The sequence below is a fragment of the Papio anubis genome, chromosome 1, assembly GCF_008728515.1.
Source record: "Papio anubis isolate 15944 chromosome 1, Panubis1.0, whole genome shotgun sequence".
NCBI lineage: Eukaryota > Metazoa > Chordata > Mammalia > Primates > Cercopithecidae > Papio > Papio anubis.
Window position 1 is genome coordinate 198,881,899 of NC_044976.1, and position 18,298 is coordinate 198,900,196.

At 41.4% G+C, this 18,298-nt stretch overlaps 1 protein-coding gene across 1 annotated transcript in view; it reads right to left on the reverse strand.

Annotated features, from left to right (window-relative positions):
- Window positions 1-18,298, reverse strand: part of NUP133 (nucleoporin 133) — a 65,804-nt gene that overhangs the window by 30,290 nt on the left and 17,216 nt on the right. The window contains exons 10-14 of the mRNA XM_003893791.2: window positions 16,473-16,620; window positions 15,368-15,525; window positions 13,116-13,207; window positions 6,422-6,585; window positions 4,780-4,874 (exon numbers count right to left, since the gene is read on the reverse strand). Of these exons, the coding sequence (XP_003893840.1) occupies window positions 4,780-4,874; window positions 6,422-6,585; window positions 13,116-13,207; window positions 15,368-15,525; window positions 16,473-16,620 (657 nt within the window). The remainder of the gene's footprint in view (window positions 1-4,779; window positions 4,875-6,421; window positions 6,586-13,115; window positions 13,208-15,367; window positions 15,526-16,472; window positions 16,621-18,298) is intronic.

The window sequence follows — 18,298 nt, forward strand, 5'->3', positions numbered from 1 at the left end:
AGACAGGGTTTTGCTCTGTTGCCCAGGCTGGAGTGCAATGGTACAATCACAATCACAGGTCACCCTAACCTTGAACCCTCAACTCAAGCCGTCTTCCACCTCAGCCTCCCAAGCAGCACACCCCCACAACAGGATAATTTTTACATTTTATTTTTGTAGAGATGGGGGTCTCTACAAGGCTGATCTTGAACTCCTGGCCACAAGTGAGCCTCCTGACTCGGCCTCTCAAAGCACTGGAATTACAGGTGTGAACCACTGCACCTAGCCTCACACTGCCCTTTGCTAGCTATATCAGTTAACTCCCCTAGATTCCAGACTTTCGGGAATCAGAAACTCAGCAACCTCCACCTTCAAGGATTGATTCCATACCCCTAATGCTGCCGGGAGGGTGAAGACGTCTTCAACCCTTTGCATCTCCTACTGAGTTGCGTGGTGCCCATCTGTGCTGTGTTATGATCTTCTAGGGGTTTTCCTAAGCTTTCTCATTGCATACGACATTACAATAACCTGAACTCGGAAGAAGCCAAAAGACAGGCATAAATAATGAATACTTTTTCACATTTTAAGTATAATTCTCTTTCGTTAATAAGTGATCTGATTTTCTTATCCTTCATTTTCTGCATGCTCTTGTAGTATTTACATGCTAGGAGATATCTTTTTTATAACACAAAAGGGGTCACACTATATATATTGTTCTGTACCTTGTTTTATTTGATAGTATCGTATTTTTTATAACACATTTAGATATTCTTCTTTATTTTTAATGACTGTGGAATACTTCACTGAATCCTAATGTATTCAACCTGTTCACCTTATTATTTTAAAATAAAAGTTACATGGTGTTTCCTGACTTGAATTTACTTCCTGGTTCCCTCAAAAATATTTTATGTGTAGTTGGCCAGGCGTGGTGGCTCACAACTGTAATCCCAGTACTTTGGGAGGCCAAGGCAGGTGGATCATGAGTTCAGGACATCGAGACCGTCCTGGCTGACACAGTGAAAATAAAAATACTCGGGAGGCTGAGGTAGGAGGCTCTACTAAAAATAAAAAAAAATTAGCCGGGCGTGGTGGTGGGTACCTGTTGTCCCAGCTACTCTGGAAGCTGACGCAGGAGAATGGCATGAACCCAGGAGACGGAGCTTGCAGTGAGCAGAGACTGTGCCACCGCACTCCAACCTGGGTGACAGAGAAGACTCCGTCTCAAAAAAAAAAAAAATTTTAGGTGTAGTTTTCACGCAAGGTTATCCCAATTGCCTGCTCTACTTTGCTTTGATTGTGGCACTGACAGGGAAGCAACAGTTCTAGATTAAAACTACTCTAGGCCAGGCACGGTGGCTCACACCTGTAATACCAGCACTTGGTGGGAGGCAGAAGCAGGCCATCACCTGGGTAATGTGGTAAAACCCTGTCTCTACAGAAAATACAAAAATTAGCTGACTTCGTGGCACATGCCTGTAGTCACAGCTACTTGGGAGGCTGAGATGGGAAGATCAGCTAAGCCCAGGCAGGCTGTAGCTACAGTGAGCTATGATCATGCCACTGCACTCTAGCCTGGGTGACAAGAGTGAGACCCTGTCTCAAAAAAATTAAAAAACTAAAAAAAAAAAAAAAAAAAAAAAAATCATTCTAGTCACACAGTGAATATGATCAGATTACCTCCCTGCTTCTGTATTGTATGGAGATACAATGTATGAACACAGAGGCTTCCCTCAACATCAGAAAACTAGAGGCAAGGGTACTGTTCTGACGCACTGGTGTTACTCCACTTCCTTCAGAATGAAGATATGGCCCCACAGATGCCAAGTTTGGCTCAAGGAGAAAAGGAATACTTCTCTATATTCAGAAGTATTCCCTGGGGCTGGGTGCAGCGGCTCAGGCTTATAATCCTAGCACTTTAGGAAGCCTAGGCAAGAGGATCACTTGAGGCCAGGAATTTGAGACAAGCCTGGGCAACATTATGAGACCCTGTTTCTACAGAAAATAAAAAAATTAGCTGGGCGTGGTAGTGAGTGTCTGTGGTCCCAGCTATTGGGGAGGCAGAAGTGGGAAGATTGCTTGAGCCCAGGTGGTTGAGTCTGCAATGAGCTGTGATCATGCCACTGCACTCCACCTTGGGCAATAGAGACCCTGTATCCAAAAAAACTTTCCTTAGAAGTATCTAGTTATGCTTTTTGCTGATTATTATTATTACTATTTAATATTTTTTTTTTGAGATGGAGTCTCGTTGTCGCCCAGGCTGGAGTGCGGTGGTGCGATCTCAGCTCACTGCAACCTCTGCCTCCTGCGTTCACGCCATTCTCCCGCCTCAGCCTCCCAAGTAGCTGGGAATACAGGCGCCTGCCATCACGCCTGGCTTTTTTTTTTTATGTTTTTAGTAGAGACGGAGTTTCACCATGTTAGCCAGGATGGTCTGACCTTGTGATCTGCTCGCCTCAGCCTCCCAAAGTGCTGGGATTACAGGTGTGAGCCACAGCACACGGCTTTCCTGATTATTAATATAAATTCTTCCCGATTAGTAAAATGAGCTCTAAATAGTAAAGGAAATAGAAACATAAAAGGCATGGCTGGAATGGGGTTTTCAGAACTAGCTACAGATTGCCTTGGGACAGATACTGCTACCAGCAGCCGTGGGACTTTGTCAGGGTTCTCTGGAACCCAGGAAGGCTGAGCCATGAGTGCTCATGCCCTCATGGCTTTCGGGCCTCTGATACATCCATGCTCTCAGTGTGCCAAATCAGGTCAGGGCAAGTTCCTCCCGGCCCAATATGCACATCCTCTTCCAAGGAGAATGACTTTGCCACTCTTCCCATCAAGAGGTACAATCACACTGGGCACAGTGGCTCACACCTGTAATCTCACACTTTGGAAGGCAGAGACAGGCGGATCACTTGAGCTTAGGAGTTCGAGACCAGCCTGAGCAACATGGCAAAACCCCTTCTCTACAAAAAATACAAAAATTTAGCCAGGTTCAGCACCATGTGCCTGTAGTCCCAGCTACTGGGGAGGCTGAGGCAGGAGAATCACTTGAGCCCAGGAGGCAAAGGTTGCAGTGAGCTGAGATTGCGCCACTGCGCTCCAGCCTGGTCGGTGGGAGTGAAACCCTGTCACACACATACAAAAAAAGAGGTATAATCAATTATTTAATCTTTCATCCCAGCTGAGCTTGTGACTTGCTTTGACCAATGTCACTTTACTGTAAGTAACATTATGTGACATCTGAGATAAGCCCTTAAGAAGCTCACAGCTTCTATGTTCGTCCACTGAGACCACAGGAAGCCAGTCCAGCTCGGAGCAGGATGAGCAACTAAATGGAGGAGAACTACATAGCCTTTGCTGACAGAACCAACTGTCAGAAAGCGGGAAGAGGCAGGCAGACTCTCCAGCTCAGTGCATCCTAAATGGAGTTCGAGTGATTCCAGGTGAAACCAACAGAAGAACTGCCTGACTAACCCACAGAATTGTGTTAAGCCACAGTGTTTTGGGGTGGTTTATAAGGCAGTAATAGTTAACTGATACATCTGGCTAATTAAACGACCATATCGGGAGAAAATGTGTTTTTTCCTCATTAATCCATATCCCACCTAAAATACCAACAAAAAAAGAGACTAAATGAATGATTAGTTTCCTTGCCAAGACGATACAAGAGTAGACAGGAGACAAACCATGCACAAAATTGAAAAAGAATGTGGGATTAGGAACAATCAGTTATTCCTGAAATTATCTAGTGCTGCACTGTCCATTAAGGTAGCCACTGCCCACAGTGGCTGTTTAAATAAGTTAAAATTCAGTTTAGTTGCTAGTCACATTTCAACTGTTCAGGTTACACGTGGCCAGCAGCTGTCCCACTAGACGTCACACTAGGAGAACATTCCTATGATCACAGAAAGCACTGGATTGGACAGCACTCACTAGAATCTCCTTAACATAAAAAATTAGCCAGGTGTAGTAGTGAGTAGGCACTACTGAGTTTGAAAAACAATCAGGGAAGAGACTGGTAGCTCATGCCTGTAAACCTCAGCACCTTGGGAGGCTGAAGTGCAGGGATTGCTTGAGCCCAAGAGTTCCAGACCAGCCTAGGCAACGTAGTAAGACTCTGTCTCTACAAAAATTAAAAAAAAAAACAAACAAAACCTATATGGGCATGGTGGCACAAACCTGCAGTCCCAGCTACCCAGGAGGCTCTGAAAGGATTGCTCGAGCCTAGGAGGTCAAGGCTGCAGTGAGCCAAGACTGTGCCACTACACTCCAGACTGGGCGACAGAGTGCCCTGTCTCAAAAAATAAACAAAACCCAAAACAGGTTGAAATTCATTCATTTGGCTATGTAATATGTCTGCAAGTCACTTTTAATGATGAGACAAGAATGGGTGAATTTATGTAACAATTCTGTCCAGTAGCAAAAACATTTTCTAATTAAGGCACAATATATATGAGGATAACCTTTACACAAAAAATAAAAGGAATACTTTAAATGAGGATTTGATTCTAACGGCACCTCAAAACTAAAAGTCATATGTAAAAATCTGTCAAATACAAAATCGACTCATGAAAACTTTTTCCACAAATGCACACAGGAAATCCGAATGAAGTCCTGCTTCTTATACCTGGATTAACAGGCTTGTACCCAGCCCAGGAATTATGGACTTTTAAATTAGTACAGAAAATGGAAAACACTAGTCATGCCCCAACCAATGAAACACCTCAAAATAGAGAGAAGGGACTTCCCACTGTGTTGGAGAGACTGACAAAGGCAGAGCAGACAGACACTGCGGGCTCTTACTTGATGAATGAAGTCCATAAGGAAAGAGTGAGCTTTCATTTTGTCTTCCAGCTGGTGAAGGATAATCAGTGACGTATTGCTGAACCCAGGTGCTTCTGTTAAAACATAGTGATAAAACTTAAACATAGGACATAGTGGTTTTACAACTATGCTATTTTAATATTAGTGGCCAACTGCTATTAAAATAAAAAGCTAAGGTTAGGCGTGGTGGCTCACGCCTGTAATCCCAGCACTTTGGAAGGCTGAGGCGGGCAGATCACGAAGTCAAGAGATCAAGACCATCCTGGCAAACATGGTGAAACCCCGTCTCTACTAAAAATGCAAAAATTAGCTGAGCATGGTGGCATGCACCTGTAGTCCCAGCTACTCGGGAGACTGAGACAGGAGAATCGCTTGAACCCAGGAGGCAGAAGTTGCAGTGAGCCGAGATTGCGCCACTGCACTCCAGCCTGGCGACACAGCAACACTCTGTCTCAAAAAAGAAAAGGAAAAAAAAAGAAGTTAAGAAAGTCTATACAAAAGAAAAATATCAACCTTATAATACAATTATTTATAACATTACTCAGGAGTTTTTAAAATTTAGGAGAAAATTCTGGAGGTTTGACATAATTCATACTGTATTTATTCAAAAGGCAAAATATGTTATTTTTAGTTTAATCATTTATAACAATTTAAGCTCGACAGCACTAACAAAAACAGTCAAAGAAAGGAGATGAACTCTGATGTTTTCTTCCTAAATCTCTAATGTAGCTTAGTGAACTTGCTAAGAAGTAGGATAATTAGGGAGAGAAACATGTTTGAGACAGTTCCCTGGCACCTGGGGACCCCAGAATTCCCCTCAAGTTGCTGAAGTGGAAGTAAGCGTAAGAGGGGCAGTCACCTGGGATAGGCAGCAAGACATGTCTCGCCTACTTCTACATATTGACATTTGATCACTGCTGCTCTTAGGGGAATGGACCATTTCTATTAGTCAAATATACTGATTATGCCAAAATTATTTAATTTGGGGGTAAGTAAGCTGGGCATGGTGGCTCACACCTATAATCCCAGCACTTTGGGAGGTCAAAGTGGGTGGACCATCTGAGGTCAGGACTTCGAGACCAGCCCAGGCAACATGGTGAAATCACATCTCTACTAAAAATACAAAAATCAGCCAGGCGTGGTGGTACACACCTGTAATCTCAGTTACTCGGAAGGCTGAGGTGGGAGGATCACTTGAACCCAGGAGGTGGAGGCTGCAGTCTCGGTGACAGAGTAATGGAGACTCTGTCTCAAAAAAAACAAAACAAAACAAAAACAAAACCAAAAGCAAACTGGGGGGCAGGTAAGTGCCAACTATCTACCTATGCTACCAATTTTGTTTTCGAAACAAAAGCCAGGAAAGCTAAGTAAAGCTGATTAATCTGCCTCAGATAGAATAATTAGGATTTGCCCCAATGTTCCTTTAGTTTCTTATTCTGTTATTTAGACCTGTTCTGAGCCTTTTTCAAAACATACTATAAGGAAGGTTACAATATTTTAAAAAATATTGAATTAGTATTAAATTGTTTGAGAAGCTAAAAAACACGCTTTAAGAGATGCCTCTAATAAAGAAACCAGAGTATGTTCAAAACACACCATTCCATAATTGAAACGTTCTTACCCTCAGGGACAGACTCAGCCCACCGTGGGTCAGATGCTGGGTAGTCATCCATCAGGTCGACACTGATTTGGGTAACTGCCCTGTCTAGTTCAGAATCAGAATCCAAATCAGAGTGAGAGGAAAAGAGCTCATCAACCACCATTTGAGCATGACCTAAATCTTTTCTGAAATAAAATCAGAAACCACAAGTATTAAGGAAGGCAAAATATTTTCAAAAGTCACCAAGAAAAAAAATTAATTGTGGAGTACTATTCAGCCAAAAAAAAGAATGAGATCCTGTCATTTGGAACAGTATGGATGGAACTGGAGGACATGTTAAGTGAAATAAGTCAGGCACAGAAAGGCATGTAACCAACTTTACATGTTCTCACTCGTGGGAGCTAAAAACTAAAACAACTGAACTCATGGAGATAGACAACAGAGTGATGGTTACCAGAGGGTAGGAAGGGTAGGAAGAGTAGTGGCAGTGGCGGGGAGTGGAAATGGCTAATGGGTAAAACAATATAGACAGAATGAAGAAGAGCTAGTATCTGATAGCACAACAGGCTGACTACAGTCAACAATTTATTGTACTGTAACTAAGAGCATAATTAGAATGTTCATAACACACAAAAAAGATGAATGCTTGAGGTGATGGATATCCCATTTACCCTGATGTGATTATTTACACATTGTATGCCCGTATGAAAATATCTCAGGTACCCCACAAACGTTATATATCTACTATGTACCCATAAAAATTTTAAAAAAAAATTTTTTTAAGTTAATTGTCAAGTTAAATGTAACCTAAAAACCATTTATAGGTTTTGGCTCAAAGTCACTTTTAATAAAATTTATTTAATTAAAAGGGACAAAACTATTATCCATTCATTAATTCAATAAATACACATGGAATACTTACAACGTGCTAGGCTCTGGACACAGAAAGATAGAAAGACTTAAAAAACAGTCCAGGCAATTAAGCAAGCAATGACACAGGGGATAAAAACTGACAGAGATGGGGAAAACTTCCTAACTGGTAAAGAGGAGGTCATGGAAGGCTGGGGAGAATTGGGAGAGGGGTATATAGCTACACACAGAACATACATCCACATTCGTCACCAAGTAAGCCTCTATCTCAGGAGAGAACTGAGCCTACGGGAGAGGCTGAGATCACCCAGGAAGCAAGAGTTTGGAAAAAAGCTTGCAGGATAACCAGTTAAAGGAAGGGTGAGCCCATAAAAAGCAGCAGACTCTTCTAACTTAGAGAGATTAGGGGACAACCAGCGTGTCCATGAATCCACCAGGGGATTAACCATGGCACATATGAAGAACTGAGGGATACTGAGAAGGGATGAATCACAAAATTAGAGGATACAGTCTTGTAAACCATGTTATGGGGTTTGAACCTAACACCAAGGACGATGGACAGGCACTGTAAAGGAGTGTCACAGTCTGTTCCAGTGTCCCAAAAGATTGCTCTATCATATGGAGACGGGATCGGATGTCGGATCAGACAAGAGAAAAATCCAGTTAGGAGGTTACTGCAGAAAGGAAAACATAGGAAAGAGAAAAATCCAGTTAGAAGGTTACTGCTGGATCGGAGGTATAGAAGGTTACTGCTGGATCGGAGGTACAGTAGCCCCCTCTTATCCATGGTTTCACTTCCCACAGTCACAGTTACCTGAAGTCAACTGCAGTCTGAAAACAGATGACAGAGACAGAAAGAGAGAAGGAGAGACCGACCACGTTCACATATTTTTATTACAGTACAGTCATCTCTCAGTATACGTAGGGGAATGGTTACAGGACCCCCAACATACACCAAAATCCACCCATATTCAAGTCCTGCAGCTGGCTGTGTGGAGCTCCAGTGTACAAAAAGGTGGCCCTCTGTATAGGTAAGTGAATTTCTGATCTGCTTTTGGTTGAAAACATGCTGTGATTTTTTTGATCTGCATTTGATTGAAAACAGCCTGCATATTATGTAGACCCACGCAGTTCAAAGCCATGTTGTTCAAAGGTCAATTGTATATTGTTATCGTTGTTTTATTACTATTGTTCTTAATCTCTTAGGGTGCCTATTAAGCATTATAGGTATGTATAGGAAAAACATAGTGTATATATATATGATTCAGTACTATATGCAGTTTCAGGTTTCCACTGGGGGTCTTAAGACATATCGCCCTGTGGGTAAGGGGGAATGTCTATATAAGGATGACTCCTCTGTTGTTGCTTTGAACTGAAGAGATAGTAGTGCCTGTCACTGGAGCAGGAGGTAGGGATGGAAGAATAAGCTTTGGAGAAGATAAGCTCGGTTTTGGATACGTTGAAATGCAGGTGCCTGTGAAATATATACTGCTGCTGGACACTCCATTTTCATATAATGGCCCAGCTCATGGTACATCTGTTTCTTCAGCAAATGAAGCCATGGAGGAGAAAAGATCACTAAGGGAGTAGAGAAACGGGGAATGTGGTCGACAATAGCGAATGTAGACAACCTTTCAGGTGGTTTAGCCATTAACGGGAACAAATAGATAACGTGGTAGCTCAAAGGATGCAAAGTCAAAGACTGTTCTTTTTACAAACGGCAGACTACATATGATTAATTGCTGATGAGAAGGAGCCAGCACGAGAAAGGTCAAAAGACAGAGGAAAGGGAGAACTGAAAGGATGTAGTCTTAAGTGAAGCAGGAGAGAGTGGCCTTCAAAACAAAGAACAGTCTCTGATAGGAAGAAGAGCTCACCTTCCTACTTTATTGGGAGGGAAAGAGGAAGAGGATTTGGGATCCAGATACATTCATAGCTAGTAAGCTAGGAGGTACAGGGAGCTCTTATCAAGGGCTTCTGTGATTTCTGTGAAGTATGAAGTTAAGTCCTCTGCTAAGTCTGAGGGAAGTGGGAGAGAAATGGGAAGTGGGAGGAGATTGGAAAAGGGCTGTCATGGTCCCTTGGTAGAACAGGAGACACAGCTGACTGGAGAAACGCAGAAAAACTCTTGAAAACATGAAAGGCCAGGGTAAAACTGGAGACCCAGTCATGCTACAGATTATGGAAATACAAAGGTGACTATGGCAAGATTTAATAAAAAATTACAGAAAAAGTTCCCCAAAACTCTCATGAACAAAAGATTTTGTATTTTTTGGGCTAAGTAAAATGAAAACCGAAATAACATAAAAATTAATTTCAAAGAAATAATGCTATAAAAACAGTAATACTATCTTAGCAAAAAATTAAACAGATAATAACACTTAAAAGTGTTATCTACCAATTGTGACCCCAGGGACCATCTGGCAATGTCTGACGATAACTTTGGTCATCACAAGTTGGGGGAAAGGGTGCTAATGACATCAAGGAAACAGCTGGTGATGCTGCTAAACAGCCTACATTGCACCGCTGGAGTGCAGTGGCGGGATCTGGGCTCACTGCAACCTCCGCCTCTTGGGTTTAAGTGATTCTACTGCCTCAGCCTCCCAAGTAGCTGAGATTACAGGCATGTGCCACCACACCCAGCTAATTTTTTTTTTTTTTTTTTTTTTGGTTAGTAGAGACAAGGTTTCACCACGTTGGTCAGGCTGGTCTCGAAGTCCTGACCTCAAATGATCTGCCTGCCTTGGCCTCCCAAAGTACTGGGATTACAGGTGTGAACCACCAAGTCTGGCCTCAAATGTCAATGTTAATGGGGTTGAGAAATTCTGCTTTAAAGGCACCACAGTTCTGTTTGTAAGGAGTCTACATCTTTAAGAGAGCTAGCTGACACTCCCCCAGAAATCATCCCTTGTTAAGTCCACAGTACTTCACCCATGCTGGGCAGGATGAGTTCAGCACAGCTGTGTTACAGGGCCCATGACACTGTTCCTGAGGCTACTGCTTGCTCAGCACTTAGATCAGGGGTCCCTTCTTGTGCCTAATTAATTTTCCCCTGTAAAACATCTTAAGATGACTACACCAGGTTGAACAGTGTCTCCCACAAATTCGTATCTACCCAGTGCCTCAAAATGCAACTTTATTTAGAAATAAGGTTTTTGCAGATACAATGTGTTAAATTACGATGAGTCTAAATCCAATGACTGTTGTCCTTCTAAGAAGGCCATGTGGGCCGGGCATGGTGGCTCATGCCTGTAATCCCAGCACTCTGGAAGGCTGAGGTGGGCGGATCTCGAGTCGAGGAGTTTGAGACCAGTCTGGCCAATGTGGTGAAACCTCGTCTCTACTAAAAATACAAAAAATTAGCCAGGCATGGCAGTGTGTACCTGCTGCTTGGGAGGCTGAGGCAGAATTGCTTGAACCAGGGAGGCGGAGGTTGCAGTGAGCAGAGATCGCACCACTGCACTACAGTCTGGGTGACGGAGTGAAACTGTCTCAAAAAAAAAAAGAAGGCCACGTGAATGTGAGGACAGCTACGTGACAATGGAGGCAGAAACTGGAGTGACATATCTACAAGCCAAGGATTGCCAGCAACCACCAGGAGCTGAGAGGTGAGGACAGATCCTTTCCCAAAGCCTTCAGAGAGAGGGCTCTGTTCATGCCTCGCTCTCAGACTTTCGGCCTCCAGAACTGTGAGAGAAGACACTTCTGATGTTTGAAGCTCCTGGTTTGTGGTGATTTGTTACGGCAGCCACAGGAAACAAATCTAATGACTAGTCACTTGCTGCATTATCATTTACATTTTGAGATGCCACAAATCTGACAGAATTTTCATTACAGGATAAACTTGTGAAAGATAAAAACTCATCATTTCAACCAAGATTTTTGAAGACTGAACCATGTAAAAGAACAAGATTAAAAGAACACAATTTTAAACGGAAACAAAAAACTTGCCTAATGATGCCCCCTTCTGGCGACAAACTAAGCTCAGTAGATCATGAGACACAGAATGTTAGAACTGTAAAAGCACTTCGGAATCTGTTGTCTCTGTGAGTGAGCCTTTATGCCTCAGATACCAGTATGAGTGGGATTATGGAATCATGGGCTGAGAACTGGGGGAAATGAAGGTAGTAAACTCAGCATATTCCTTCAAAACAAAGATCTGACGATAAACTAATGATCCTTTAGCCATTCTAACTCACTCCCCACTCAATACTTCAAAAAGGAAGAAATACAAACAGAATGGCAGAAATGTTCAGCAATCTGTCCAAAGTTTCCCACAGCTAACAACAGGCAGCGCATGGGGGCTGGATCACCATTTTTCTGAGTATTTATTCAAATGTGAATTTGCCATACCTTTTAAGGAAAGTACCAGAATACATGAGCAGAATACATGTCTAAGATAAACTGAAATCTGCATTCGCCTTAAACCCAGAAGAGAATTAGAGCAGCAAGTGTGACCAAGTGAGGACAATCACTCCCCACCCCATACACGCATCTGCTTAGGCACGCTTTCACACAACTGGACTTGCTCTGGCCAACAGGACACTAGCAAACGCCATCTAAGCAAAGACTTAGAGTGCTTGTGCAGTGACACTTGCTCTCTTGCCACTCTAGAACCCTGTGATACGTGAATAAGCCCAGGGCAGCCTGCTAGTTGAGGAGATGTCACAGAAAGTAGAGAGCGAGCTGGCCAGCCAATGGCCCAAAAATGTGAGTACAGTAAAGAGCAGCCAGCCCAGTAGCAGACCAAAATGAGTGAGTCTACTCAGAACAGTAAAACTACCCCCCAAGCCCAGCCCCAAGAGTCAAACTGCAGAATCATCAGCTATGTTAATTGAGTCACTAAGGTTTGTGGTGATTTTGCATAAAGCAAAACTCAACTAATAGGCCAGGTCTAATTCTTTTGCTTTTTTTGAGACAGGGTCTTGATCTGTCACTCAGGCTAGAGTACAGCGGTGTGATTATGGCTCACAGTAGACTTGGCCTCCTGGGTTCATATGATCCTCCCAACTCAGCCTCTCTGAGTAGCTGGGACTAGAGGCATGCATCACCATCCCCACTAATTATTTTTAAACTTTTTCTTCGTAGAGATGAGGTCTTTCTATGTTGTCCAGACTGGTCTTGAACTCCCATGCTCAAGAGATCCTTCTGCCTCAGCCTCCCAAAGTGCTGGAATTACAGGTGTGAGCCACTACACCAGGCCATAATTCTTTCATATTACCAATAAAACTTTGTATGCAGCTGGAAGTGGTGGCTCACGCCTGTAATCCCAGCACTTTAGGAGTCAGCCTAAAGTCAGGAGTTTGAGACCAGCCTGGCCAACATGGTGAAACCCCGTTTCTACTAAAAATAAAAAAAGTAGCCAGGCATAGTGGCACACGCATGCAGTCCCGCATACTTGGGAGGCTGAGGCAGGAGAATCGCTTGAACCCAGGAGGCAGAGGTTGCAGTGAGCTGAGATCATGCCACTGCACTCTAGCCTGGGTGACAGAGTGAGATTGTGTCTCAAGAAAAAAAAAAAGAAAACTTTGTAAGCAACTTATTTGCACCTTAACATTATTCATAAAAGACGCTTGCAAGATGTCTTCATGATCACCATTTTTAATGGTGCGTTGTTTTTCATGAAGTGGAGAGAGTATGTTAGATCCCTAGCCTAGCTAGCTGGAAACCTCCCATGGCTACTAACTTCAGAAGAACAGTCTATTAAAGTGCTAAAGCTCAAAAAAAATTATCCTCTTGATAGCATCATTCCTCCAACTTGCTCCCACCAGTCAATAAGTAGCACATGTCAGTAAAACACATCCTCACACATAAAATAATCCATAACTTAAAAAACATGTTATACCTGCAGTATTGCAGAAAGGCAGCTTTCAGCAACTTGATTTTATCTTCCTGGGCTATAGTTTCATTCTTTGTAGTGGTCTCAAAAATCATACTCTGCAAAATAACAAAGTATAGTTTAGAGGTAAAGGTATCTGAATATTCTTAATTATTGGACTAAAAACTGTACCCATCCTATGACAGCAACTCTGCATATACACAAGCGGTTTGCCATATTGTCTGTACCAGGGGTATGCAATCTTTCGGCTTCCCTGGGCCACATTGGAAGAATTGTCTTGGCCCACACATAAAATACACTAACATTAATGATAGCTGATGAGTTTAAAAAAAAAGTCATGTTTCAAGAAAGTTTACGAATTTGTGCTGGGCTGCATTCAAAGCCATCCTGGGCCACATGCAGCCCATGGGTCGTGGGTTGAACAAGCTTGGTCTATACCAGTTATTCGTATACTTATTGAAACACTATAAATAGCACCAAATGATCAACCAGTCATACAGAAAAGGTACAGGTAATTCGGGGATTATGCTGTAAGTAAAACAATTTGGAGATTTCATCACAATTAACAGAATCTTTTTATAGGTTTGCTCTTACACGACTCACCACCGTGTATACCACCTAAGCATAATGGTTGATTACAAATTTAAACAAGGATTTAGAAAAATTTTAAAGAAATGGAACACTAAAATTGCTTCAGAATGTGTAACAGTATTACAATAACCATACAATTACAAAATAAGCAAAGTATTAATCCTTTTTGTGAAAAGAAAAAAAAGTAAAAAATTGTTACTTTCCTTTAAAACTAGACTCAATCATTTTAATTTTGAATTATAGAGGTAGTCTGTATATTTCATACACTATTCAAATGGAAATTACCCCAAACAGTATTAATTATTCTTAGTCTTCTGTAAAAGAATGATAAAAACCTCATGGATGGGATATTTCAGGTTTCAAGACAACAGGAAAAAAAATTGGTAATTTTTACCTGGCTATTCCTCTCAAAAAAATCATCCCAGAATAAAAAGAAACAGAAATACAAGTTCCATGGAAATATCTGTGATTCTAACTACAACAAAGGAAGACAGAAAGCAGAAGGAACAGGAAATGGCAGCACTGACAGGAAATGAGGCCACCTATGCATGGTGCAGGGACAGCTCCCGAGGATTTGAGGACCGTGGAGGAGAGAAGTTCCGGGATGAGAGCTGTGCAGATGGAAGGTTTGTGGAGACTTGACTTTGGGAAAAACCACACTGAGGGGCACTCTACAGAACTCCCGGAGTGTGTAAAAAGATTAAGTCACATATGAAAGGAAAGTGAGAAAATATAAAATGAGGTCATGATACACTCCAAGAGTCGCACAAAGTTGTATAATAAAGGAAATGTAATCAGTATTTGGCTCAGCAAACCATAAACAATATTCACATTGTCATTACAATGGAAAAAATTTATGTTAGAATGATAAAGGCAGAGGAAGGAGTATAAGGTAACCCAAAACCTCATTTTCTATAGTAGAAAATCAACAGATGAATCAGGAGACAGGAATATATGTACATTACTTAGATATATGGAGAAAAATACCAGAATAAATCACTAAAAGGCTTAAACGTAGTTGCTTCAGGCAAAGAGGACAGAGGGGATGAGGAAGACAAAAAGAACTAATGTCTGCATCGTTAAGTCTTTGAAAACTGTCTCAGTGTTGAGACCATTTGTATAAAATACTCTGATAAAAATAAAAATTAGGCTGGGCATGGTGGCTCCATGCCAGTAATCCCAGCACTTTAGGAGGCTGAGGCAGGAGGATGCTTGAGCCCAGGAGTTTGAGACCAGGTTAGGCAGCATAGGGAGATCCTGTCTCTACAACAAATAAAAAATTAGTCAGGTGAGATGGCACATGTCTGTAGTTCCAGCTATTTGGGAGGCTAAGAGGGAGGGATCTGCTGGATCCCAGATGAGGAGCCGGCAGTAAGCGGCATTATGCCACTGCACTCTAGCCTGGGCAACAGAGTGAGACTCTGTCTCAAAACCAAACCAAACCAAACCAAACCAAACCAAACCAAACCAAACCAAACCAAACCAAACCAAACCAAAATTAGCCAGGCACCTACTAAAGCCCTGAGGATGATTGCTTGAGGCCAGGAGTTAGAGGCTGCAGTGAACTATAATTGTGCCACTGCACTCTAGCCTGGGTGACAGCGTGAGACCCTATCTCTAAAAAATAAATAACATAAAAACTTCAAAATCTTATAGAATCACATTACCTCATTGTTTGGTCCAGCAAATGAAGATGCTAAGGACTCTTCCAGGTCTTCTGCCAATATGGACACATTTTCCCGTGAAGTAATGGACACCAGTCCACTGTTTCTAGAAAAAATGATAGGAACACCACCACAGGCACCAGCACCTAAAACACTATCTCCTAAAAGAAAGAAAAACATAGAGTCAAATACATTTAACAAGAACAACAAAATGCTTTGTAAAATCTACCACCCTGGGCAGAAAATCATCTTGATGATATATTAAGCACATTTTTTCCTTTACAGTATTATTCCTACTTCAAACTCATCCTTTAAATCCCAGAATCAAATGTTAAGAACCAGCTGCTATTTGAAGAAGCAGGCTCTGTGTCTTTCAGCTTTAAAGACAATAAAAACTAGCTTTGCCAGAGAGCAATCTAGTAAGCCAAAAAAAAATATTCATTCTGCAAAACTCAGAAGAGCTTTTTCAATCCTGTGGAGTTCTCTTGCTTAATTCTGACTTTAACTTACCACATCAGTCAACAGGGACTGAAAAAAAAATAAAAAAGTCTAAGCCTACCTTGCGCCTTAGTAACAGCCTACCCACCCTCCATCAAGGTTCTTGTGCTGGGACTAGAAAACCTGGGTTCCATGCTGTTAAACCTGGGTTCCATGCTGTTGCCTACCTGGACTCTGTCCTCTGCTCAACCCCTTCAGCTAAGTATCTGCTTGGTTTCTCTTCAATCCTGACCGGCCCCCCTGCATGAGTCCAGCACCTGAGGCTCTTATCCAGGGGTGTGGAAAAGTTAAAGAGCATCGACTCAGAATAAGTCACTTTTACTAACTAGGAATGAGCAATTACTTCTCTTGGCATTAGTTCTTTGCTTCTTGGCATCTTCTCCTGGAACAAATGTTACTATTTTTGCCTGTAAATATAATAGTTTGGAAATTCTAGTACCCTTTTGGTTTCTTAGTAGGGTTGTCACTTCAGCTGCTGTAGTTGTGGTATGAAATGTCTCAGTAACATTTGAGGGCAGCATGCTTGAAGTGACACTCAGGGAAAGAGAAAAAAAGCACTCAGAATGACTAATGAGCTCACCAATCATGCTTTCTAAAACTGCTACCATACCTTGTGCATTAAAGACAATTTTCTCCTGGGGAAGAGAAAATTTCCCAGTTCCTGTGGAGCACACATAGACAGCACTTTCATTATACAGATAGGCAGTCTGGTTTGAAAAGTTTGGGACCGTCAACCGACACAAAATCAGGTCTTCAGACTGAAAGTTAAATTTAAGATTACATTTAACAAGAAGTAAAACAAAAATATTTGTTTGTATGATTTTTAAAATTCATTTTTGTACATTTCATAAAAATGATAAAATAATTCACCTATTTTCTTTGTAAAAATCTAAACACTACCCATGAGATGATTAGCAAAACGTTACAAAGTTTATAAACATCAATTAGACATATATTTTGTTAACTTGCTTATAATTTGCTTATTTTAAAAAAATTTCTTTCTTTCTTTATTTATTTGAGACAGAGTCCCACTCTGTTGCCCAGGCTGGAGTGCAGTGGTGCAATCTTGGCTCACTGCAACCTCCGCCTCCCAGGTTCAAACGATTCTCCTGCCTCAGCCTCCTGAGTAGCTGGGATTACAGGCGCATGCCACCACACTCAGCTATTTTTTTTGTATTTTTAGTAGAGACCCCTGACCTCAGGTGATCCACCCACCTCAGCCTCCCAAAGTGATGGGATTACAGGCATGAGACACCACACCTGGCCTAATTTGTTAATGTCCAAAATTAACAAATTTTGAAAACATTTCCATGATGATGACTATAACTAGAAGCCTATGACAAATTCAAGGGAGAAAATGAAAGCACTAATTCATTGTATTAAGAACTGGCAATTTTTTATAAATGATCCCTGAAAAACAAACATTTTGGTTCTTACCTTACTGGCAAGATACTAATGACAAGAAAACTTAGTTGATTTGTTTACATATAAAATCAGAGGCAGAAATAAAAATAAATCTCATTAAATAAAATTAGAATATGCTAAAAATAAGCTGTTATTAAAGAAGTTATTTTATAGAAACATTAAATGCGAGGTCCTAGAATTGTTTTTTAATCTTCAAATTATCTTTATAGTCTTCTGCCCTGGCTGAATTTTTTTCTAACACTGAGCATGTTTTCCACACTGCATAATCAGAACACACGATAAAGTTTATTTCTGTTTGACATAAAAGAACAAATCAAAAGATTTTCTTACAGGATTCAATTAAACAAGTCATGTTAAGAGTAAGGATTTTAAAAAAAAAAAAAAAAGTGAGGATTTAAGCCAGGAACGGTGGTGCACACCTGTAATCCCAGCTACCTGAGAGGATTGCTTGAGCCCAGGAGTTGGAGGCTACCATGCACTATTGACGGACCTGTGAATATCACTGCACTCCAGTCCAAGCAACATATCAAGACTTTCCCTCTTCAAAAATAAACAAACAAGGATTTAACAGAATTAGATACCATGTAAGAGTAAATACAATAAATTTATAGATGTTCAGCGTTTTCTTCATGAATATCTGTTATTAAACATGTTTAACTGCTATTAATGAACTTAAAATTAGAAAGCCTGCCTTTCAGTTGTCTACAAGAACTTTGATGACTATGTAACACTGCTGAATACAAATATAATCTTGCTTTGGGTAAAAAGGGGGATTTTTCTATAATATGCAAAGCTCTAAACCAAACCCTAATTCCTACCAGCTTTCTTCTTTTCTTTTTCTTCTTTTTTTAGGATGGGGTCTCACTATATTGCCTAAGCTGGAATGCAGTGGTTATTCACAGGTGTGAACATGGCACACAACAGCCTCAAACTCCTGGGCTCAAGTGATCTGCCTGCCTCAGCCTTTTGAGTAGCTGGGACTACAGGCATGTACTCATCATGCCCAGCGTG